The sequence below is a fragment of the Lepidothrix coronata genome, unplaced genomic scaffold, assembly GCF_001604755.1.
Source record: "Lepidothrix coronata isolate B3197 unplaced genomic scaffold, Lepidothrix_coronata-1.0 Scaffold8, whole genome shotgun sequence".
In the NCBI taxonomy this organism is placed as follows: Eukaryota; Metazoa; Chordata; class Aves; order Passeriformes; family Pipridae; genus Lepidothrix; species Lepidothrix coronata.
In genome coordinates this window covers 743,706-769,942 of record NW_016690188.1, presented here as the reverse complement: position 1 = coordinate 769,942, position 26,237 = coordinate 743,706, and the positions used below count along the sequence as shown (strand labels likewise).

The following is a 26,237-nucleotide window of genomic DNA, read 5'->3' as shown; positions in this document are numbered from 1 at the left end:
ACATCCATTGTTTATTTAAGTATTTACCTGGAAATTAGGGATGCTTTCTTCTACAGCTGCTGAGCAAATCTTGACAGAGCAGTGTTAATTTTTGTTGCTTGTGGAAGAGAGTTCCAGGCACATGGTTTTCATGCTGCCTGCTTCTTCCCCACGCTCACGCTCCCCTGCCCATCAGCAAGCGTTGTGGTAAAATTAATTATTTTCCTACATAAATAAATACCTGATATTTGTTAGAATTTTTCTGGTTTTGACATCTAACTTAAATTGTCTGTAGCTTCAAGTTAAGTTTATGTATTCAGTGTGTGTCATTTTGCTTCACGTAGATTGACCTGGAATTAGAGATGGTGACCACTGTGGCAGGCATTGGGATACAAGGTGTTGATAAGGAAGGTGGAGCAAAAGGAGAAGAACAGCCCATCAGCTCTCCGTGGGATGTGGTCTTTGGAAGTTCAAGTAGTGTATCAGTTGAGCTTTAACATCTCATATTTACATGTGCATAACTATTTGCTGTATGTTTCCTTGTTTCGGTATTAATCTGAGATATAAAAAAATTAAAGTTTTCTATACAACTGAGTGTAAAAACCACTGGTTTCAATTGCAAGTGGTAACTGCAGTTCTGCTTAGGATCCTGAAATATTGCTTGATGAAAGAAAAATTCTTTTGAGGCAAGTTATGTGGTTAATGGACCCAAATACAAAGGAAACTGTGATTGCTTTTGTTAGGCCAGTGCTTTATGCCAGGATCGCTTAAGCAGCAGGTACATTTTACAAGAAGGAAGCGTTGTACAGAAGTTCCTTTCCTTGACTGTACAGATATGTCTGACCACTTGTAAATATTTGGGTTTAGGAAATAAAAATAGTTTTAGTTGGGGACCTCTGTTTATTCCTGTTTAGGTGACATAAAATCATTAGGCTCAAGGTCATGACACAGTCAGTCAGATAGGACAGGAATACCTCAGAACAAATAAAATAAAGGTAAAATAAGGAGGTAAAATAAATCTTTGCATAATAGGATGCAAGAATCAGCTTCTGGGGACTTGAGTAGCTTTCTTTGCTGATTCACTTAACATACACCTGAAGCTGACATCTCGTAACAGCCATGTTTTATTGACTGTGAGGCAGTTTTCTCCTGTTTCCATTTCAATTTAATTTAAAAGTTGCAGATGCCAGTTTCTTAACAGTGACAGAACAATGCTTTAATGGGGCATAAAACCGTTGGGTCGTTATTTCAGGCATAAAAAGTTGACTTTCAATATTCAGATTTCTCGAATGGAGTGGGGAAGTAGCATGATTTACCTCTAATACCTTGAACAGAGGTCTTTGCAAGTGTAGTAAATTATAACATTTTATTGACGTGCAAGCATTTGTTAAAATCTTGGGTCAGTTATGAGGAAGACATGCTCATACTAGGATTAAGGGAACATAGAATCCTAGAGTGGTTTGGGTTGGAATAGGCTTTAAAGTCCATCTAGTTCCAACCTCCTGCTGTGGGCATGGATAACTTCCATTAGACCAGGTTGCTCAAAGCCCTGTCCAGCTGGGCCTTGAACAATTCCAGGGATGGGGCATCCACACTGGGCAACTTGTGCTAGGGCCTTATCACCCTCACAGTAAAGAATTTCTTCCTAATATCTAATCTAAACCTGCCCTCTTTCAGTTTGAGGCCATTCCCCCTTGTCCTGTCACTCCATGCCCTTGTCCAAAGTCCCTGTCCAGCTCTCTTGTAAGCCCCCCTTTAGGTATTAGAAGGTGCTCTAAAGTCTCCCAGAGTCTTCCCCTCTTCAGGCTGAACAACCCCAACTCTTTCAGCCTGTCTTCATAGCAGAGGTGCTCCAGTCCTCTGGTCATCCTTGTGGCCTCCTCTGGCCTTGTTCCAGCAGGTCCAGGGAGCTTGTTCATAAATGCTGATAGTGTAGAGATCTGGTACAAATACATTGTCAGTACGGACAGAGTACCACCAGCAGCCTTGAGTACTTAAATAAGCAACTAGGATAAACGCTTAATAAACGCTTTTATTAACATGTCTTCTACCCCAAAAAAGTGCCTTTTTTCAAAGGTTTTGTCAGCAACCCTTCCAGTGGAAATTAAGCGTATGGAATCCTACTTGCAAGAGGAAGGAGGAATACCTGAAAGACAATCTCACTGGGTGCACGTTGCTATTAATGCAGGCGTGAATTTTGGTGAATCTTCTTCAATCTGATTTTCCTTTTGTGAACCAGTAGACTTGTACGAGTAGATGGTATGGTTTTCAGGAGATCTTGAACCATCCCTGTGGGATGTTATTGCAGAGCTGTTTCGCGAATCAGCAAAGAGACTAATAACTGATTAGCGTTTCAAAAACTTGAGCTGGTTAACAGAACTATTCCAAGTATTCTATAATTTTAATTTTTGTGGTGCTCTCTTCTGCTTCTACCAGTAACTGAATATATGTTGATACTTTTTGAAAGCTCTGCTTGTTAAATGTTAATTGATATGATAATTGTTATCAACATGAACATTATACTTACTGAGTTAATCACCTGTAGAAGATTAATCATCTGCACTGTTTAACACTGCTGAATTTTAATAAGCATTTGCATAAAAATCACATCTTCAGAATGCACTCTGTTCAGGCCAGTGTAGAGTTTTCTCATCTTCAGGTAGAACCTACTAGTCAGTTTTCTGTTTAGATTGCTGCAAAATATAATATAAACTGTCAGTTAAGAAGAGATTAAATCAATTTAAAGTCTTTTTTTTTTTGAGACAATAATAAGCCAAATAGATAAAATGGGGAAAAATATAGATTACTGTAACAGCAATACAAAATTCTTTAGAAAACAATAACCAGAGAGAGTTGTCAAAATGGAGAGGTATATTGAGTAGAATGTGAACAGAAGTCTGTCCCAGAGCATGAGGAACCAGGAGTTTTTTGATTTAATAGTTTGCAGTACATTTTTGAACAAGCGTTTTTTACTGTCATGACTTGCGGTGATTTCTTTAAGTTTGTTGCCAGATATCAAAATAATTTGTCAACAATGCGGCAGTATTTGTCAGAGCTGTATTGTTGAGTTGCAGATTGCAAAGTTGCAAATTGCTTGAGCCTAATGGGATCTTATGTTACTGTCCAGTATATTAAAGGATGCATTTGTGCCTCTCAGAGTGCTGTCCTACAACTAGATACCCTGTTGTCAATGTTAAAACTGCTATGCCAGTGTCTATTTAGGCATCTGGATGGGTGAAGCAAATAATGAAAGTTTAAAAAATTACTTCTGTTTGCATCCACACAGCAATATCCTTTTTTTACATATGCTTATATCTATCTCTGTGCAAATTGCAGGAGGTAATGTGCACTTCAACAACTTAGGTTCTTTATGACAAATTTTAAAAGTTTGACTTTTGTGTTAACTGGTTAGCCTATGGGAAATAATAGCATACTTTCCCATTTTCCTTAGATCTGTGTAGCTGAAACTGTGTGCAGGAGGCATTTTTTTCTTCCCAGAAGATAGACTTATAGTTGAGTTTTTTAATATGGATTTTATAATTTTTAAACGAGTGATGTTTCTGAGTTTCCTTTCAGTATGCAGAGCCATGTTATCAAGAACATGAAAGGGAAAAATAAAAGGAAGTTTAAATGTTTAAGTGGTTATATACTACTGCTGACCTTTTTTGAAGTCTCAAAGGGGAAAGGTTAACTCCTAATTTCCTAAAGAAATTTTTTTCCTGTATCACTGATGTTTCTGGAGGTTACTCCTACATACAGTTTAGAGTATATATATTAATCAATTAAAAGACTTCATTGTTTGTTTAAATTTTTAATATATAGTTTGTTGAGAAATTAAAAATTGTGAGAAAAGCTTTATGAGGATGTGAATAGGTTAGTATTTGGAACAAATACTACTAAGTGGCATGCTTTTAAGTATTCGCATAGTATTTTCATAAGTAGGGTTTTGTTGCCCCATTTTTTACAGATGCTGAAGTCTGAGACAAAGAGATTGAATGTGAAACACCATTTAAAAGAAAGTTGGCACAAATGTCCCCCTTTAAGGCAGGGGAGTTAATGGAGACAAAAAACACATGGTAGGATTCAGACAGACAGTATTCTTCCTTGTCATCTCTTTTATTTCTTTAGTTGTGAGCTTGTGTTTTGCCCTCCCATTAAAATTCTTGAATGAACTCCATGGATTAAATTCTGGCTTTATTGAGGATGGTGCTGAAATTTGCATTGACACAGATTGTGCGGGAAATAGAAGGGGAGGGCCAGCAGCTTAAAAATACATTATGAAATTACTGTGTGCTTTTTTAGCTTTCTCTGTTGTCCTCTTCTATTTTTATTTAGTGGGTGTTGAAAGCAAGTGATACTTTAATGCACAGTTGATTTGAGCATGAAATGTTCTTGATAGCTGCATTCTTTCTGGGAGGAACAGGACAATGACTTGTGCTTGGTGACATAACCGTGTGTTTCGCATTCCAAAGTCTGGTCTTAAATTGCATGATTGTAATGTATTTATAGACACTCCCAAGTACAGTATCGACCATGTTTTCACTAAACCAGCTGGAAATTTTTACGTCAATTTAAGTTTTACATAGATATTATTTAAATGAAAGTACAGTACCTTATCACACTGGTACAATTTTTATAGCCCTTAAAAGGCAAAAGTATGTAAGATTTTTTTTTTTCCTCTCTGTGTTTCTGCTAGAGGATTATTCAGTACCACTGCATTCCAGAGCAAACACTTTTTTTTTTTTTTCTGAATTACTCATGGTGATTCTTCCCTAATTTTACCAAAAAACCCCCAAAACAATAATCACTTAAGCAGGAAGCAATTAGCACTTCCTGGGTGAGCTCAGATTGTACATGAACTGTTTATGTCTGAACATGTCTTCTTGAGTGGGATCCTAAATTACTTGTAAATAACAATTATTTTTTATTTTAAATTCTTGAAATTTCAAAGAAGAAATAACTTCGGTAAAGATAGGGCCGAAGTAAAGTGAAAGATCTGTAGTAGGGTTTTATTTCTTTGTAAGAACTGTTTAAGGTGAAAAAGTCTTTTGAGAAATATGAAATTAAGAAGTCAGTGCAGGACTGCAGTGAAGCAGTACCTTACCCGGTCTTGGGGGGACTTCTGAAGTGCATCTTCTGCACATTGTCTGAGTGGGTCAACCCACTCATACTGTTGACAAAATCACAGAGAGGGACAAATAGATTTAACATGTCCTAACAAATTTATAAACGGGTTCTGTACTGGGTTGGGTTTTTTTTTTCCTTTAAGCATTGGGGACAAAACTGAGGAGAGAGAAGCTTTTGGAACTAGTAGCTTTTTGTGTGATCTGCCCAAAAGAATTTATCTCTACAGGAACTGAGTTAAACTGTTGGCTGAATGCTCTGTATTCTGAGCCAAAACTTAAGAGATTACAGAGTTTGTGGTATAGTAATAGCAACAAAAGTTGTTAGTATTTCACACGTTCACCATAGAAACAGATCAAGAAATTAGGTACCTATGTTAGTATTTCAGTATAAACATACCTTTGATATACAAAGACCAAAGTCTTAATGAAAGGGTGTAATGGGAGTTGTGACTCGATATTCAACAGTAATCTCACAATTTAGTTTGACAGATTACTTTTCTAAGATGGATTTATCTACGTCTTGACAAAATGCATGATGATGAGGATTAGTTTCTGCAGTAAAGAGAAGCATTTGGATTAGCAGAGTTGCCATCTTAACAGTTGTCAAACTTAGAATAATTTTGAAGTCTATGACCTGAAACGGTAAAAAAATTATGATAGTGATATCATAAAAATTATGATAGTGATATCATAAAAAAATTATGGAGTGATAGTTCTCGTTCTTTTTGTTCCAAGTCTATAGTCTTGTTCTATGAATTAAATGTATGCTCATGATAAAGAAGCTAAAACTGCAAATCAGATTTCTAAAGACTAGTTGAGGTATCAGATACGGTTTTTACTGCAAAATTCCAGATGCAAAACTGTTGAAAATAAACATCCTTAGCAAGTCATGGAGAGGCTTTGTCAGGCGTGCTGAAGTCAGAATGAGACACATTTTTTAACTGTTACCATTTGATGCTGAAAGTGCTTGTGAATGTGGAATGTGGGTGTTGGAAGTCAAGGGAGACTGTGGTGCTGAAGTACTGTCAAGTGTATGTGTTTACTGTTCTTAATTAGGAATGAGTAAAACACATAACAAGACTTAACTTTTTTTTTTAGTAGTTATAGTGATGTATCCCAACACTAAATAATCCAAATTTGTTCTTTCATGTTTACAAATGCAGTCTCTTCTACTTTGGATTTTTTAAAAAGTATTTACTGCCATTACAGCTAGAAGGCCTGAGTTAGAAAACTTGTGAAAGAAATAAAAAATATTTAATTATAGTCATCATTTTTACCTCCCTGTTATCTCCCATTTTATGACATACCCTTGATACCTAAGTCCAAGAATTTCCCTTAGTGAGAGAGAAGGTATGTTAATTAGGGAGGAAAATTCCAGAAGCATTTTATTTCATAAAGGGTTATGCTGTTTGCACAATGCAACACAATATGAAAGAGTTCCAGGTAGCACAGGAAAAAAAAGAAAATTAATTTTTACTTGTCCTAAAAGGATGATGTGTGCTTGTAACAGTCCAGACTTCCAGTGCAAAAGCATACCTTTAGGGCTTTGGTGTCTGTCTCACTGAAGAAGAATGACGATTCTCTAGTTGTTCTGTGAGTCAGATTTGCATTTAATTTGCTAAACTTCCTTGACTTAAGAGAAGGTGAGATGTGCATTCACTATGCACAGAGGCAGTGTGCCTGTCTGTGTGTTGTATAGCCCCTTTTGCTCCTTGAGAATTTGCAGGGGATGAGCATACCAACAAATTTCTTCCTCGTTGGCTTTTTTATTTCCTTTAAAGATAAAATTAGTAGACAGGAGTAATATTTTCAGACTTCAGTCTATTTAGAAAATGTCAGTGGTGCCAGCCACGAAATGTAACTTTGATTCCCAGGCTTTTAATTCCCAGACTGGAAGCAAGCATGCAGTCCCCAGATAGGGAAGCTGGAAGTGTGGGCAGTCCTGGGAATGGAATCCCTTCAAACAGATGTTGCTGTTGGCTGGTGCAAAACAAAATCATTTCTGTGCATTCAGATTGACTCACCGTTAATAGTCAGCAGTGTTACTGTTTGAAATTGTGCTTGTGTACAGACAGGAATGGGAATTCTTAAAGCACAGATGCACATTCAGGAGCTGAAACATCATATAATTGCTGAAGTATCATATGATGTGGAATACTGGTGCATTCAGAGCTCTGGTTCAATATTAGTGAATGTTTGTAACATAAGTATATCACATTTGCAAGCCATACCTCACTTTGATACAGGCAGCAGTAAAGATAAGAAAGCACATACCCTAATAAGGAGAAACTACACTGGATTTTTAAAACAGCTCAAGATAGGTTGGAATGTAGTGCTTAATTGAATAAATGTAAAAGAATTGCTTTGTTCTTTTATGTTGTTTTATAATAAGTTCTTTAAAAATAAATTCTTTCCATTCAGGGATGATAAGGAGTTATGATAATGATGGCATTACCATAATTTTACATGCTGGTTCTCCCTGGCCCGCTTCTCCTGCAAGAACAGCACAAGGATAACAAGCAGTGGTGATGTCATCAAACTACTCTATCCTAAAAGAAAAAGTTTTTCTCTCTTTTGTTTCAGAACATAAAGCATTGAAATATGTAGTGTGAGGACCACTGTGTGATAAAATACCTTAGCTGTGCAGCTATAAGCATTAGTTTTACTTTTATGGTTTTATATAATTTTTTTTTATTAAAGCTCTGACATATTTTCCACAGTTGAGTATGCTCGTGCAGTTTCCATGCTTGTATCCATTCTCTTTGTTCTAATGGCCATCCAGTAGAAAGTTGAGTTAAAATTTATGATGGTTATGGAGCTCTTACTTATTTTTACTGCCTTGTTCTCTAGTTGAAGAAAGGATCTTTATCCATCTTACATATTCAGTAAAATTTGAATTTGATATCGATACTTTTTTCTTATATTTGAAAGGTCTTTTAGTGTGTAGAATTAGAGTAAGAAACCTTTTCAATTTTTCAACACATAGCTGTTACAAGGGAGTTCTCAGTATATGGTATTAGTGAATTGGATAGATAGATGGAACAGTTCGAGTCTTACTCCTTCATATAATTGGTGGATAAAGTGAATATTAAATAATTAACAAAGCACTCTTTGAGATTCCTCAGAATGAATTGCACAGCATAGCAAGATAAAAAAGCTCACTTTGTGAATAGACCAGTGATTTTAACATTTTTCATTCTGGAGTACTTAGGATAGTAACATCTGAAAAGTGCAAGATATGCATAATGGAAATGTAAAATCCTAAATCTGGGCATTTACTGTACGAAAGTAGTGAAATGATCTCATAGGCTGTTTTCTCAATTTAAATCTCTTAGAAACAAACTCTAATCAAAAGTGATTTTTTGGGCAGGGAGGTGTTGTTCTGGGTTTTTATTATTGGAATGTTTTTGGCACTGTTGGAATCTTGGTAGCATTTCTGGTAACTCATAAATTGTATGTTTTGCAACTCATTTTTCAAACCTTTTTTGTTCAAAAAAAAGCTTTTAGGTACTTTGCAAATTTGACTTTTAATTTTGGAGCTCTAGTTTATGTAAAAACAGGGAGCCACATGAAGGTGCAGGAAAGAGTCACCAGAGTTACTTTGATAAGAGTCTTGGAAACTTGTATCTTGATCCAAGAAACTGAAAAGGCTGAAGATAAACTACATTAAAATCATACCACTTCTATTCTGCAGAGAGCTCACAGTATAAGAAAATTGATCTGGAGACGGAAGGATGCTTTTTTTCCCCTTCTTGCAGTGTGTAGTGTAGGAAAGATTTATGATTAGAAGAAAAACAGCAGGATCTCAGTTGGGAGAATGGTGGTGATTTCATTTTTTTGGACTAACTTCTCAGGTTGAAAGTGCTTGCAAGCATTTCACATAACATTGCTTTTGTTTTGAAACTCCGAAATATTTGTTGGGGGGAAGATTATCCATGAGGTTATTTTCAGGAACAGCTGTGAGATACTTAATGCTTTGTAAATTCATGTGAATAAAGGTTTCTGTGAGCAACTTGAAGGTATTTTTCTGTTGAGTGGCTAATAGTTATTCCAATACCTGATACGTTCAATGTTTATGTCTTCTCTGACTAGATGGGGCATGTTAGAAAGATAATAGTGTCCCCATTTTAATGCAGTTTTTGAATGTCACCTTTCTGTTCATTAAGATTTTCTTTCAAATCCTGTAAAAAAACCTGCCAGTAGTTTTTTGGAGTATATCATTTTGTCTCTAGTGTAGTAAAAAACCTCAAGATTGCACTCCCCAAAACCATGCTTAGGAAAGGTATGTACTTATTGTTGGCTGGTATGAATCAAAAAATAACAGGTGAAACAGACACAATAGCAAAATGTTGCAAAGAGCAAATCCCATTTGAAACATTGCCTTTATCAGGTAGGGATATTAAAACCACTATCTTTATAGCCCTGGAAAAAAAAACAGAAGAAAAATAGCAGGTTTTGGTAGATGAAAGACATTCTCTCTATTTCTCTTGCTCTGTTTTTTTGGCTGGGTTTTTATTTTCTTCCCCATGGCAAAAGATGAGCTGGAGTAGGAGGATAGCAGGGTTGGTTTGATGACTTGTTTGTTTTATAAAACAATTCCAAAATGTTTTTTTTTTTTCATCTGACTTTATACATCCCTTTTTAAAAGCTTCAGGAACCCAGGAAGATGATGTTTTATGGATAGCAATGGCAGGCACCCATCAGATATGGGCACTGATGTTGGAAGATGGAAAACTACCAAAGGGAAGGTAAGCAACCGTGCTAAGAGACATGTGAAATTGCTGTTTGTCGTGATAAACAGCTTTCAAACCCCAAAGAGAGAGATAATCAAATTAAACTAAAAATAGTTTAATAGTTTAAAAGCATGTGTGCTTTAAAGTCTGCCTGCTTTTTCCCACATCTGTTGGATGAAATTAAAGATACTGCTTTTGCTATACAGCTATGACTTGGTAAGGTGCATTCATATAATTGAATGTTACTTTTCCTTGCATTTGCCAAGTTACCTAGTAATGAATGATATACTGAAATGATATAAAAGTTAGCACTGAATGATTCCTTGTGCTGCAGTACAGTTGGTTTTATAACTCACAAATGTAGCTTCTATTTATGCATAATGTCTGAGATATTTCAGACTCAGTATTGAAATTGGGCCCTATTTTCCTTTAGTGATTTAAAGAAAGGAGTCTGCCTTCGATTTGCTGGGAGTGGAAATGAGGAGAACAGGAACAATGCATACCCACACAAGGCAGGCTTTGCCCAGCCTTCGGGGCTGTCCCTGGCTCCCGAGGATCCCTGGAACTGCCTGTTTGTGGCGGACAGCGAGAGCAGCACCGTGCGAACCGTCTCACTGAAGGATGGAGCGGTGAAGCACCTTGTAGGAGGAGAGAGAGATCCATTGGTAATCACTTCAAACTTCCCCACACTGCCCTACTAATATTCCTCAAGCCTGACCTGGAGGAACCACTTTTGGGGTGAGAGGGTAAATCAGTTTCCATGGCCATCAATTTTTTAACTTCACTGCTTGGAATGCAAATGTGTGCCAGTTGTGATGCTCAGGTTGTAGTAGTTATATTTAAAATAGCCAATTTAATTGAGCATCATGTGGTCATTAAACCAGCTGGATTCATATTTATAACTTAGATGTGAGAATTTTCATTTCCATGGTTAGCATCCACACTTCCCAGTTTTTAATATCCTTGTTTTAAAATTGTCTTGATTTTTTTTTTTGAAGTCAGTGAATTTCCATTTAATTACAATCATTTACATTCACGTCAACATTGAATAATCTAGTGTATTAATTAAATAAAACACGTTTTCAGAATTTGTTTGCCTTTGGTGATGTGGATGGAGCGGGCATAAATGCAAAGCTGCAGCATCCCTTAGGAGTAACATGGGACAAGAAAAGAAAGCTGCTCTATGTGGCAGATTCCTATAATCACAAGGTAAGCATATAGTAACTTGTTATATACAGACGTTGGAATTTGTATTACTATGAAGAATTGTTTAGTAACGTACAATGATTGTGCTTGTTTCTGTTAAGCTGAGGAAACTAATTATATGAGTTTCTTTGTGGGTTCTTTTTCTTTCCTTCCTTCCTTCCCTATGGGTCCTTTTATTTACCATTGTTTTGCTGTCACATTCTTTTGTGTTGATGTGATGGTCTCTTGGGGGAGACGAATTTAAATGCCAAGTTACAGTTCAGACTAAAGACTCTTTCCTTGTGTCTTCCCAAAGACTCTGAAGTAGAATAAAAGAGCTAGGAGTGCTTAGTAAAGAATACTGCAGGTTTGATAAAACTGAGAGAACAAGAGGACTTGCTTTTCCCTTAAAAAAGCCACCCAAGTTTTGAGAAGTATTGTGAGTTGCCTCCATGGAACTCTTGAGATAAGCAAGATTGTTTTTTATGATTATTCTTATGTGATGTTTTGTAAGCATTCATGTCTAAAACTGTACACTGATTATATGTACTAAAAGACAAGTAATTAGTTTAATTGGAGGAATAAGGTATATAACACTAACTGCTTATCAAAATTTATGTGGCGAATGATATTTTGTTTTAGATATTGTATAAAACATTGTAAACTTTTTGTTACTACTTTAAGAAAAAAAAATACATTTCTTTTTAGAAGAAAAATAATCTAGAAGTTAGCCTGCCAATTCTGTTACACTCCTACTGTTTCGCACATGTTTCCAGAAAGGCAAAAAACATTAGAAAAACAAGCTATTTTATATTAGAGAGGTAGATACCTTTGAAATTAGGGAAAGGAACATTGAATGAAGACCAAAGGAAGAAGTAAAGTCCATCAGGGAATGGGGAGGGCAGAAGATGGGACATGTCACTTGTTAAAGAATGATAACTCCAGGATGCGCAGTTAAGGTAATCAAAAGTTAGTGCTATCTTCTGAAAATGTGGGACATAAGATAATACAGAACTTTTAAATACTGCTGGTTTTTTTTCAGTGAAGTTTTTTTGTGTCTTTGTTTGTCTTAGATTAAGGTTGTAGATCCCAAGATGAAGAACTGTGCTACCCTGGCAGGCACAGGAGAAGCAGGCAATGTTGTTGGTTCCACCTTTACACAGTCAACTTTTAATGAGCCAGGAGGTTTGTGTGTTGAAGACAATGGCCGCTTGATGTATGTTGCAGACACAAATAATCATCAGATTAAAGTGCTGGACTTGGAAACAAAAATTCTTTCCATGGCAAGTAATATTTATTAAACAGGCTGATAGTAGTGTTCCTTGATATAAGTTTAGCAAGTGGTATAAAAATGATATAGCTAACTTTGGGTACAGTAGCTATATTCACAGAGTATTCTGTGATGATCAGGCAGATAAACATTGTCCATTAACAGGGCTGTTGAAAGCTTTGGTCTTTGGAAAGGCAACTTTTGAATGAAAGCAGAAAGTGACGATCCTCTAGAAAAGAGTAACATGGAAATATGAGTTATTAAAAAGTACAGCCCAGTTTTTCAGTATGAAAAGCATTTCATGAGCACTTTGTAACAACTGGAAGTTGAAATCAATTACCAAGACCTGTAATTAAACTGTAAGAGATGATTTTGGAAGGTCAGTGACTTGAAGCAGGATACATAGTGGGCTTCCAAATTGTCAAATCAAAACCACTGTCATAATTGAGCACTGCTGTATTTGCTTCTAAAAAAAAANCATTTCTGTGCATTCAGATTGACTCACCGTTAATAGTCAGCAGTGTTACTGTTTGAAATTGTGCTTGTGTACAGACAGGAATGGGAATTCTTAAATAGCAGAGGCACATTCAGGAGCTGAAACATCATATAATTGCTGAAGTATCATATGATGTGGAATACTGGTGCATTCAGAGCTCTGGTTCAATATTAGTGAATGTTTGTAACATAAGTATATCACATTTGCAAGCCATACCTCACTTTGATACAGGCAGCAGTAAAGATAAGAAAGCACATACCCTAATAAGGAGAAACTACACTGGATTTTTAAAACAGCTCAAGATAGGTTGGAATGTAGTGCTTAATTGAATAAATGTAAAAGAATTGCTTTGTTCTTTTATGTTGTTTTATAATAAGTTCTTTAAAAATAAATTCTTTCCATTCAGGGATGATAAGGAGTTATGATAATGATGGCATTACCATAATTTTACATGCTGGTTCTCCCTGGCCCGCTTCTCCTGCAAGAACAGCACAAGGATAACAAGCAGTGGTGATGTCATCAAACTACTCTATCCTAAAAGAAAAAGTTTTTCTCTCTTTTGTTTCAGAACATAAAGCATTGAAATATGTAGTGTGAGGACCACTGTGTGATAAAATACCTTAGCTGTGCAGCTATAAGCATTAGTTTTACTTTTATGGTTTTATATAATTTTTTTTTATTAAAGCTCTGACATATTTTCCACAGTTGAGTATGCTCGTGCAGTTTCCATGCTTGTATCCATTCTCTTTGTTCTAATGGCCATCCAGTAGAAAGTTGAGTTAAAATTTATGATGGTTATGGAGCTCTTACTTATTTTTACTGCCTTGTTCTCTAGTTGAAGAAAGGATCTTTATCCATCTTACATATTCAGTAAAATTTGAATTTGATATCGATACTTTTTTCTTATATTTGAAAGGTCTTTTAGTGTGTAGAATTAGAGTAAGAAACCTTTTCAATTTTTCAACACATAGCTGTTACAAGGGAGTTCTCAGTATATGGTATTAGTGAATTGGATAGATAGATGGAACAGTTCGAGTCTTACTCCTTCATATAATTGGTGGATAAAGTGAATATTAAATAATTAACAAAGCACTCTTTGAGATTCCTCAGAATGAATTGCACAGCATAGCAAGATAAAAAAGCTCACTTTGTGAATAGACCAGTGATTTTAACATTTTTCATTCTGGAGTACTTAGGATAGTAACATCTGAAAAGTGCAAGATATGCATAATGGAAATGTAAAATCCTAAATCTGGGCATTTACTGTACGAAAGTAGTGAAATGATCTCATAGGCTGTTTTCTCAATTTAAATCTCTTAGAAACAAACTCTAATCAAAAGTGATTTTTTGGGCAGGGAGGTGTTGTTCTGGGTTTTTATTATTGGAATGTTTTTGGCACTGTTGGAATCTTGGTAGCATTTCTGGTAACTCATAAATTGTATGTTTTGCAACTCATTTTTCAAACCTTTTTTGTTCAAAAAAAAGCTTTTAGGTACTTTGCAAATTTGACTTTTAATTTTGGAGCTCTAGTTTATGTAAAAACAGGGAGCCACATGAAGGTGCAGGAAAGAGTCACCAGAGTTACTTTGATAAGAGTCTTGGAAACTTGTATCTTGATCCAAGAAACTGAAAAGGCTGAAGATAAACTACATTAAAATCATACCACTTCTATTCTGCAGAGAGCTCACAGTATAAGAAAATTGATCTGGAGACGGAAGGATGCTTTTTTTCCCCTTCTTGCAGTGTGTAGTGTAGGAAAGATTTATGATTAGAAGAAAAACAGCAGGATCTCAGTTGGGAGAATGGTGGTGATTTCATTTTTTTGGACTAACTTCTCAGGTTGAAAGTGCTTGCAAGCATTTCACATAACATTGCTTTTGTTTTGAAACTCCGAAATATTTGTTGGGGGGAAGATTATCCATGAGGTTATTTTCAGGAACAGCTGTGAGATACTTAATGCTTTGTAAATTCATGTGAATAAAGGTTTCTGTGAGCAACTTGAAGGTATTTTTCTGTTGAGTGGCTAATAGTTATTCCAATACCTGATACGTTCAATGTTTATGTCTTCTCTGACTAGATGGGGCATGTTAGAAAGATAATAGTGTCCCCATTTTAATGCAGTTTTTGAATGTCACCTTTCTGTTCATTAAGATTTTCTTTCAAATCCTGTAAAAAAACCTGCCAGTAGTTTTTTGGAGTATATCATTTTGTCTCTAGTGTAGTAAAAAACCTCAAGATTGCACTCCCCAAAACCATGCTTAGGAAAGGTATGTACTTATTGTTGGCTGGTATGAATCAAAAAATAACAGGTGAAACAGACACAATAGCAAAATGTTGCAAAGAGCAAATCCCATTTGAAACATTGCCTTTATCAGGTAGGGATATTAAAACCACTATCTTTATAGCCCTGGAAAAAAAAACAGAAGAAAAATAGCAGGTTTTGGTAGATGAAAGACATTCTCTCTATTTCTCTTGCTCTGTTTTTTTGGCTGGGTTTTTATTTTCTTCCCCATGGCAAAAGATGAGCTGGAGTAGGAGGATAGCAGGGTTGGTTTGATGACTTGTTTGTTTTATAAAACAATTCCAAAATGTTTTTTTTTTTTCATCTGACTTTATACATCCCTTTTTAAAAGCTTCAGGAACCCAGGAAGATGATGTTTTATGGATAGCAATGGCAGGCACCCATCAGATATGGGCACTGATGTTGGAAGATGGAAAACTACCAAAGGGAAGGTAAGCAACCGTGCTAAGAGACATGTGAAATTGCTGTTTGTCGTGATAAACAGCTTTCAAACCCCAAAGAGAGAGATAATCAAATTAAACTAAAAATAGTTTAATAGTTTAAAAGCATGTGTGCTTTAAAGTCTGCCTGCTTTTTCCCACATCTGTTGGATGAAATTAAAGATACTGCTTTTGCTATACAGCTATGACTTGGTAAGGTGCATTCATATAATTGAATGTTACTTTTCCTTGCATTTGCCAAGTTACCTAGTAATGAATGATATACTGAAATGATATAAAAGTTAGCACTGAATGATTCCTTGTGCTGCAGTACAGTTGGTTTTATAACTCACAAATGTAGCTTCTATTTATGCATAATGTCTGAGATATTTCAGACTCAGTATTGAAATTGGGCCCTATTTTCCTTTAGTGATTTAAAGAAAGGAGTCTGCCTTCGATTTGCTGGGAGTGGAAATGAGGAGAACAGGAACAATGCATACCCACACAAGGCAGGCTTTGCCCAGCCTTCGGGGCTGTCCCTGGCTCCCGAGGATCCCTGGAACTGCCTGTTTGTGGCGGACAGCGAGAGCAGCACCGTGCGAACCGTCTCGCTGAAGGATGGAGCGGTGAAGCACCTTGTAGGAGGAGAGAGAGATCCATTGGTAATCACTTCAAACTTCCCCACACTGCCCTACTAATATTCCTCAAGCCTGACCTGGAGGAACCACTTTTGGGGTGAGAGGGTAAATCAGTTTCCATGGCCATCAATTTTTTAACTTCACTGCTTGGAATGCAAATGTGTGCCAGTTGTGATGCTCAGGTTGTAGTAGTTATATTTAAAATAGCCAATTTAATTGAGCATCATGTGGTCATTAAACCAGCTGGATTCATATTTATAACTTAGATGTGAGAATTTTCATTTCCATGGTTAGCATCCACACTTCCCAGTTTTTAATATCCTTGTTTTAAAATTGTCTTGATTTTTTTTTTTGAAGTCAGTGAATTTCCATTTAATTACAATCATTTACATTCACGTCAACATTGAATAATCTAGTGTATTAATTAAATAAAACACGTTTTCAGAATTTGTTTGCCTTTGGTGATGTGGATGGAGCGGGCATAAATGCAAAGCTGCAGCATCCCTTAGGAGTAACATGGGACAAGAAAAGAAAGCTGCTCTATGTGGCAGATTCCTATAATCACAAGGTAAGCATATAGTAACTTGTTATATACAGACGTTGGAATTTGTATTACTATGAAGAATTGTTTAGTAACGTACAATGATTGTGCTTGTTTCTGTTAAGCTGAGGAAACTAATTATATGAGTTTCTTTGTGGGTTCTTTTTCTTTCCTTCCTTCCTTCCCTATGGGTCCTTTTATTTACCATTGTTTTGCTGTCACATTCTTTTGTGTTGATGTGATGGTCTCTTGGGGGAGACGAATTTAAATGCCAAGTTACAGTTCAGACTAAAGACTCTTTCCTTGTGTCTTCCCAAAGACTCTGAAGTAGAATAAAAGAGCTAGGAGTGCTTAGTAAAGAATACTGCAGGTTTGATAAAACTGAGAGAACAAGAGGACTTGCTTTTCCCTTAAAAAAGCCACCCAAGTTTTGAGAAGTATTGTGAGTTGCCTCCATGGAACTCTGAGATAAGCAAGATTGTTTTTTATGATTATTCTTATGTGATGTTTTGTAAGCATTCATGTCTAAAACTGTACACTGATTATATGTACTAAAAGACAAGTAATTAGTTTAATTGGAGGAATAAGGTATATAACACTAACTGCTTATCAAAATTTATGTGGCGAATGATATTTTGTTTTAGATATTGTATAAAACATTGTAAACTTTTTGTTACTACTTTAAGAAAAAAAAAATACATTTCTTTTTAGAAGAAAAATAATCTAGAAGTTAGCCTGCCAATTCTGTTACACTCCTACTGTTTCGCACATGTTTCCAGAAAGGCAAAAAACATTAGAAAAACAAGCTATTTTATATTAGAGAGGTAGATACCTTTGAAATTAGGGAAAGGAACATTGAATGAAGACCAAAGGAAGAAGTAAAGTCCATCAGGGAATGGGGAGGGCAGAAGATGGGACATGTCACTTGTTAAAGAATGATAACTCCAGGATGCGCAGTTAAGGTAATCAAAAGTTAGTGCTATCTTCTGAAAATGTGGGACATAAGATAATACAGAACTTTTAAATACTGCTGGTTTTTTTTCAGTGAAGTTTTTTTGTGTCTTTGTTTGTCTTAGATTAAGGTTGTAGATCCCAAGATGAAGAACTGTGCTACCCTGGCAGGCACAGGAGAAGCAGGCAATGTTGTTGGTTCCACCTTTACACAGTCAACTTTTAATGAGCCAGGAGGTTTGTGTGTTGAAGACAATGGCCGCTTGATGTATGTTGCAGACACAAATAATCATCAGATTAAAGTGCTGGACTTGGAAACAAAAATTCTTTCCATGGCAAGTAATATTTATTAAACAGGCTGATAGTAGTGTTCCTTGATATAAGTTTAGCAAGTGGTATAAAAATGATATAGCTAACTTTGGGTACAGTAGCTATATTCACAGAGTATTCTGTGATGATCAGGCAGATAAACATTGTCCATTAACAGGGCTGTTGAAAGCTTTGGTCTTTGGAAAGGCAACTTTTGAATGAAAGCAGAAAGTGACGATCCTCTAGAAAAGAGTAACATGGAAATATGAGTTATTAAAAAGTACAGCCCAGTTTTTCAGTATGAAAAGCATTTCATGAGCACTTTGTAACAACTGGAAGTTGAAATCAATTACCAAGACCTGTAATTAAACTGTAAGAGATGATTTTGGAAGGTCAGTGACTTGAAGCAGGATACATAGTGGGCTTCCAAATTGTCAAATCAAAACCACTGTCATAATTGAGCACTGCTGTATTTGCTTCTAAAAAAAAACCTGTGCTCCTCTCCATCTTACACTGGCACTATGTCATAATGATTTTTTCAAATATATAGACATATATATGTATGTCTATGATATAATGGTCCAGCTGTGTTCTTGTATGTTTCTTGTGTTTAATAGTACATAGTCTTAATGTGTGTTTAAATTTTCGTATCATATAACGTGTTGGTGGCTTTTCTGGGAAACTCCCCTCTACTTTACTGTGCAATCTGCGTAGTTAAAATCTTGGATTTTACTACCAAAGCATGCAGTTTACCACCGGATTAGAAGAAAACACCTTTACATTTTATTTCAAGCAAAAATGTAATGCAGCTATTAAAATGTTAAATTAAGGGATACTCTAAAGTAGTTATGGATTTTAGGGGTTTAATAGTAAATATTGCTTTTATTTGGATAAATCAGGGGAGGTTTCATTTTAAAAAAACATTTCATCCTTTGTTTTGTTTTTGTAGTATTATTGCACTCTGTCAGAAAGTTTTAGGCCAATAGCCATAATATCATGTGTCATTTTTCCTTGTCCTTGTCAGCTTTGAAACTGTAATTGTATTTGAAAGTCCATTTGCTTTCAGTACAAATAAAAATAAATATTTTGCTTGATTTCTTCTTATAGTTGCCTATCCTGAAGCCAGAAGCATGTGATGTTCCAGATAACCTGCCTGTACAAAAGGATAAAATAACAAACCTTCCAAAACTGCCTAAATCCGCACCAAATGTTCAACTTCCTGCAGTAACTGTAGCTCCTGGCCAGACAATTCAGTTTTTACTGAACTTGACTCTTCCTCCAGATTCAAAACTGAATGAAGAAGCACCCAATTCCTGGTTTATCACAGCAGAAGGTAGCATGCCTATGTTTTATCAGTTGAACAGGAGTAGTTAAGATAGGGTTATATCATCTTGTCCTGCAGTACAGGGGATCTCAGTCTGATGAATCAAGATGTCCCTCACAGTCCCGTGTTCACATTTGACCTTGTGATGCAATACGTGGTATTTAGAGTTGATACATTTAACAGCTGGAGTGCAAATATTAGAAAAAGCGAACACCTGTTAGACTGCTTGGGCTTGAAGTATTAAATGCTGCATTATTTTATGTTTTTTAAACTTCCTTGGAATGAACTGCCAAAAAGGGCTTGAAAAGGTACTTGATCCCCTTCGGTGCTTGCCCTTTGTCTCTATGTACAGCTCATTCCAGACCTACTGTCTGTTTCTGGGAGAAAGCTTACCATGAAGATAAAGCATATTCCTGAAAGAAATTCCTTTTTTTTGGCTCTTGTGTCTTCCAGAAGGTATTTGAGATACATTTATACCTAACCACTTTGAACCTCCTTTCCTATAATTCATATTTGCATAATTATACTTGTAAAATACTATACAGACACTGCAGTGTGTTTATATACCTTATGATTTAATGTAGTTTCTTATCCCAGTTTGTGATTTTGGGGTACAAATAGGCTGTTTCCAGGAGAGTTGGCATACTTTTTAGCCTACAGAATCTCCGAATATTGTTGAAGTAAAGATATATGTGATGGCTTCAAGGGTTAGTAAAAATTGGAAATGTAAGCAAGTGAAATTTGTCTTTTCAAGCTCATAAATTCTAGAGCCAACTTTTAGGTATTTTCTAAAAAGCCAAAAAGAGCACTTCATCCATCTCACAGTAAAATACAGAGTACAATGCAGTGAGTTAAGTGTATGTATTGTGCAAGTCATTTTTCAGTTCATGTGCTCTCAAATATTTAAGTAATGTAAAACTCGAGTTTTGTTCTCACAGTCGGAGCATTGCTGTATTGCACCAACCCACTGGTAAGACCAGCACTGCTGTTTGGAAATGTCATAATTTGCCTGCAGTTTTATGCATTTATGGCAGACACTTTACCTGGTGTATTAGATCTCTGATACAAATGTAGGAGCATATAGGAGAAATTGCAGTTCTATTGCAGTTGAATAAGATATGCTGTATATATATACCTGCAGTGCTGACGCAAAGCTGTGGGTCTCTCCATCTTTAAATGACTGATAAAAAAACATTTGTAAATTACTTTTGCTTTTTTTGTTGTTCACAACTGGAAAAATCATGAAGGAGATCTCTGCTAATGTCTCATGTGAAAAGAAAGTCCTTGTTGTCATGTTTTATGGAGGTTTCAGACATGATATTAAATACCGTAATGATAAAATTTTTTGTTCTCTTACAGATAATATGTGGTTGCTTCAAGGACAGTGTCTGACTGGAGAAATCAAGGATGTTTCCTGTCAAACTGTCATTCCCTTTCAGTTACCCAGGAGCTGTGTGTCAGCTGAAGCTGTCCTGGCTGTCAAAGCGTGCCTCTACTACTGCAGCAAAGGAAGCAGTGCCTGTATGATGAAAGGAGTCTCATTCAGCCAGCCTTTACAGATAACTGGTACCAACCAAGGCACCTCAACTCAAGTTGAACTGATACACACATTTTTAACCAACTAACCCAAAGCCAGCTAATTTCATACTTCATTTTGCTATACACCATTTCTACAGGATAAAGTAAAAATAGATAACTTTTCTCTGATTTTTCCTGAAATTTATGACAGAGCTAAGAAATAATATACCTGGTCAAATAAAGTAGAGTTCCCTACAGCTTAATGGGAAAATTTATCATCACAACCTCATTTCTTTGCATTACAGTAGCAGCAATAACATCGTAATACTGTAGACTCTGCTGCCAGTTGTGGACATATTGGATGTCTGCCAATCTAAGTAATGAGCAACAATTTTTAGAGCCCTTTTGAAAGAGCTGGTGTTACTTTGTGATGTTACTGTAAGCTCTTTGCACTGTACATACTGTTAGAGTAGCTAGATCATTCTGGACTAACAGTTCGAAATTCCTTTCGTGCCCTTATTAAATTGTAATAGAATGTTGGAAGGAATAGCCTCCTTCTCCAGTCTGTAAAAGAAGTATCTTGCTTATTTTTCTGTAATGACATTTATGACACGTGTATTTTGAAAATACATCTTAAAATAGGTGCAGCTCTAATTTTATGCAAACTGAGTAACCGCTTTAACTCAATGTGACCGCCTTATATGAAGAGCGTAGGTTCATGGAAAATTTTCTGTGAAAGGAATTGTTCAAGTTTCTACGGAAGAATTTGATGGTGATTTCTAACAAAGAATGTGCCTCTTTGCAATGTATATATATATAAAGAGAAAACACCACAAAACCATGCTGGAGCTTTTCTGATACATACCAATTTACATTTTATAGAAGGTGGTAGATAATGGTTGAATATCTAAACGGCAAAAATTAAATGTCAACCATTTCAAGCAGGGTGAATCACTTTCCTATTTTTATGATTTCTCTGTAAAGACTTGTGTGAAGTCTTTGGTCTTGAAAATATGTAATATTGTGAAGAATATTTTATTCTTGAAGTCTGATTCAGAGTCTTTTGAAGTCACTGTTAGTCCCCACTTTTGTAATAGTGGCCACTGAACCAGAGTTGTATATTTAATAATGGATTATTTACAATCATGTTTAGAGGTTCTGATCTCCTAACCTTTGTGTCAGGTGCTTGAAGCTGTATTGCGAAACTCTGCCTTTAGTGGTTAAAGGTTTTGCAAGTAAAATTCCCTCTATTTGCCATAGTAAATAGCAGGAATACGGGGGAGGGGGTGTGTGTGTGCAAGTTTCTTACTTGAACTAGAAGAGTTTCCACCATGCCTCAGTGGTAATTGGATTAGGCTCCGTTCTCTGGTCATGATGATCAGTGCTGGGAAGATGATTTTGTTTTAAGTTTGAAGATAGTATTTTTCACATATATAATAAAGTGCAGTAGTGAAAGAATTTTTATACAGTCTTTTCTAAAACAGTCACCATTATTCATGACACTTGTCAGTAAATCCCCAGTATCAGTTGTTGTTGCTTTTTCTTACTTAAAGACTGACTGAAATGTTGGTCATGAACCCAGGAGTATTGTTTTTAAGGGAACCATATGGGCTGGTGGGGTTTTTCCTTCCATTGAAATGCCAGTCTATCTGAGAGTTCTTTGTGGTACCAGAAATGGTTGTTATCTCACCTGTCAGTAAGGCAAAGGCTGAACTATTATTTCTCTTGTGTTTGGTTTTTAAGCAACTTTCCTAATTCAGTGTTTCAGCCTCTCAATTCTCACATGCCATTTTGAAGAATGAAAAAGTTTTGCTACTTTGTTCACGGATTGCAAATTCTACTGGAAGGATGAAGATAAAGAAACTGAGTTGGGCATGTATTATTGTTTACACTTTAGCACAACTTTCACAATTTTTTGTCTGTTTACCTTTGGAAAGCCAGGAAACCTTAGATCAGCATCTAGATACCCAAAAAATTTTCTGTTGCTCTCTGAAAAAAACAAGCATTAGTTTCAGAAGTTCAGAATAAGGAACCAGTTTGTTAGTTATCTTGAATGTGTAATTCATCAGGTGGATTTTTTTCTCTCATTTTATTGCATCATAGAATTGCCTGGGTTGGAAGGGGCCTTAAAGATCATGTAGTTCCAACCCCCCCTGCCATGGGTACACCTTCCACTAGCCCAGGTTGCTCCAAGCCCCATCCAACCTGGCCTTGAACACTTCCAAGGATGGGGCATCCACAGCTTCTCTGGACAACCTGTGCCAGGGCTTCACCACCCTCACAGTAAAGAATTTCTTCCTAATATCTATTCTAAATATACCTTCTGTCAGTTTGAAGTCATTCCCCTGTGTCCTATCCCTACATGCCCTGTAAAAAGCTCCTCTCCATCTCTCTTGTTGCCCTCCTTTAGGCACTGGAAGGTGCTATGAAGTCTTCCGAAAGCCTTCTTCAGGCTGAACAACCCCAACTCAAATTTTGAGCTAGAATGACATATTTTTCTATTTCAGTTAGATAAGATCAAATTCTGCCTGTATTCCAGTATTAAAAAAAAAATGTTTTTTTATTGACACTGTTTAATTAATGTATTGCCGTAGGGGAAAGACTGTATTCCTCACTTTATTTAGCTATAGTGTATAATGTTTAACTATAGTATTGTAGTTACATTTTCTGTCTAAATGTTCTGCTCCTTGCTCAGTCTGTGTGTTCACTGTGATTGGCCTTTTGTCATACAGCCTAACACTATGTTTTGTTTGTCCAGGGGACAGCATACACATTCCCGGAGTCACTCCTTCTGTTTCACTTGTAGTGTGCAGACATTTGAATGTTCTGTAATTAGAAAAGCACATTTTTTAAAAGCTTGTGATATTTAGGGATTCTGTTTCCATTTCTTCCTCCAGGGTTTGCAAGATGCTCTTACAATATAACAGTGAGTGCCATAAATTTCACCAGACAGGCAAACAGTATGGCATGTAAAAGCTACAGAAATTTATTTCATTTAACTATCAGAAAGCATCTTCAGAATATGATACAGAAAAATAAAAGATGTTACTGCTCTGTCTAAATAGTGGAAAATCAGATACATTGATGACTGCTGCCTCTTTGTATGGTAACTTAGCTTTGTGGTGTTTCCTGATATAAAAGTTCTAAGCAGGCTGATATGGCTCAGCACTCCCAGACCTCTGTCTTACAGTAAATGTAATTCAAGGCCTTTTCAAAACATGTCTTTCTACTGACTTTAACAGTTTCTGCGTCAGACCTTAATGAAGTAATAATGACTAGCAAATCTCTGAAGAGTATTGGTCATGGTTGATCTGTATAATGGAAACAATGGCATTTTAAGTTTATAGTTGTAGTGTTTGCTTTTCTGCGACAGCTTTTGATTTTGAATGAATATATTAGTAGTTCCATTAAATGGTTTTAGACATTTTATTTAATTGCAGTACAGTAATTTTTATTAGACTAGAAAAAAGATGATGTGGTTTCGAAGAGGGAGCATAGTTTTAACAGCTTTTCATATTGTTTGAATGCAATAGTATCCTTCTAGTAGTTTGTTCCCTTCTGTTGAAAGAAGGGTAGGGATGGTGACTGTGTAAACCTATTGATGGGCACATATTTGATGCGTATGTTTCGAGTTGATTTCTTTTTGTGTTAGATTCTTACATCATTCTGGGCTTTTCTTCAAAGTTTGTGTTCTGCTTGGTCTTCTGGAAGACCAGGCAAGGAAAACCTCTACAGGTTTTCTGCCTGCCAAGCATTACGTTTGTATAATGCTGTGGTAATGTGGTACAAAGCAAGTACAGACCAGATGGGTAATACATGAGAAAGTAGTTTTATAGCATCATGTAAATGCCTTACCTGCTTAGAGAAAAGGTGCATATGGCTTCCAGTATATTGTATATATTCTTAATGCACTTTTTTTTATTTTAATAGGCAAATATTGTAGCTGAAACCATAGGTAAAACTGTTTTGTTGAGAGAACATCAAGAAAAACATACTCGTTATCTCTTGCTCAGAGGAGGGGGATAATCAGAATGAAGAGACTTTTCTTCTCGTTTAGGGGCATGTCCCTTTGTTCCTTTAATTATTGACTATTTATTTTAGCAAAGAGAGAGGTATTATTGACCACAAATTCTCTTGAATTTTTGATTCCTAACAAGGTTTTCTACATACATGAAAGCTTTAAATGTCTGACTTCATAGAGTTATAGGTGATACATCTAGTTTTAAATGACTTGTAGTTTAGCAGGCAATAGCAGAGATTTATGTACATTCTTAAGATCTGTAATTTTCTAAAATCACTGTTATTCATTAAGACTTACCACAATGAGACATTGGACCTACACTCCGATTGAAGTGTGTTCATAAACTTTGTTTTGCAACTCAAAAGTAAGGGTTTTTTTCTGGTATAATGTGGGAGAGGAGCTGTGACACACTGTGTGTATGTGTTCTCCAGGCTGTGGTTGTTCTACCTAAGGAAAATTTACCATGTGCAGCAGCTCATCAGCCACCCCCCAGTAACTCTCCACACAAATCTGCCAGCTCAGTTGTTAATGTAATCATTTAAAATTACTGGTTTGTGTTAGCAAATATTTAGTATTTGGAATTTATCATTAGAATTTTCACTGAAATCAGTTTGTCAGGGATTAGAGGAGCTTCTCTGTCTCAAGCAAGGAAAGTGTAAGAATAGTAACAAGTAGTTTGACATAGTTTCTTTTTTTAAGTGAGTTCTGGTTATTTTTTAATTAAGTCACCACATCTGTTTTTGTATTCAACGACAGATCATGAATTTAAAACAATATTTCTAATGTATTACATTCCATTGTGTTCATATAACCAAATTTGATTACTCTCTTCCATCAGAAGCAGCTTATCTATATTTTGTAATTTTTGTGCTACGATAGGTAAAGTCACGACTCTCATTAAGGATTAGGATTCATTCCTGTTCAAGATTCAGCACATCTATCACTGAGTTTCCAAGTTTATCTTAGTTTCTTTGACATACTGTCATGGGGATTTTGATTAGGTTTTTGAGCCTGTCTTTTCTTCCTGTAGTTTCCACAATGAAATGCAACCAGTATCTTGTTACCACGGAGGGATCTGAGTAGGAAAGATAATTCCCTCCACCAGCTGCTTGCCCTTCCCCTGCTGTAGGGGTGGGGATGTAAACAGCAAGTTTTAGGGAGCATTAGAATAACATTATGTCCTCAGGTGAGATTCATCAGGCTTTACAGTGATGCAGCTACTGTCAGAATTTTTACCTTTACCTCTGGCCCTGTCCAGCGAGGTCCTGAAGTTGTTTCCAGATGATGTCCCAGAACATCCCATCAAACTTGAGTAGCCTGTGCAGGGATTCTGATGGCTCTTGGTTTCAGGAAACTTTGATGCTATAGGTTAAATAATTTATCTGTTATGTAATTTGCTGTCTTGTTGCAGGTTGCACTTAATTG

At 36.1% G+C, this 26,237-nt stretch overlaps 1 protein-coding gene across 1 annotated transcript in view; it reads left to right on the top strand.

Annotated features, from left to right (window-relative positions):
• Positions 1–22,957, top strand: part of NHLRC2 (NHL repeat containing 2) — a 32,604-nt gene extending 9,647 nt beyond the window's left edge. The window contains exons 5-11 of the mRNA XM_017804109.1: positions 324–453; positions 9,754–9,853; positions 10,272–10,503; positions 10,925–11,047; positions 12,097–12,306; positions 19,057–19,282; positions 20,633–22,957. Coding sequence (XP_017659598.1) covers positions 324–453; positions 9,754–9,853; positions 10,272–10,503; positions 10,925–11,047; positions 12,097–12,306; positions 19,057–19,282; positions 20,633–20,898 — 1,287 coding nt within the window. The 3' untranslated portion in view covers positions 20,899–22,957. The remainder of the gene's footprint in view (positions 1–323; positions 454–9,753; positions 9,854–10,271; positions 10,504–10,924; positions 11,048–12,096; positions 12,307–19,056; positions 19,283–20,632) is intronic.
• Positions 22,958–26,237: the final 3,280 nt, after the last annotated feature.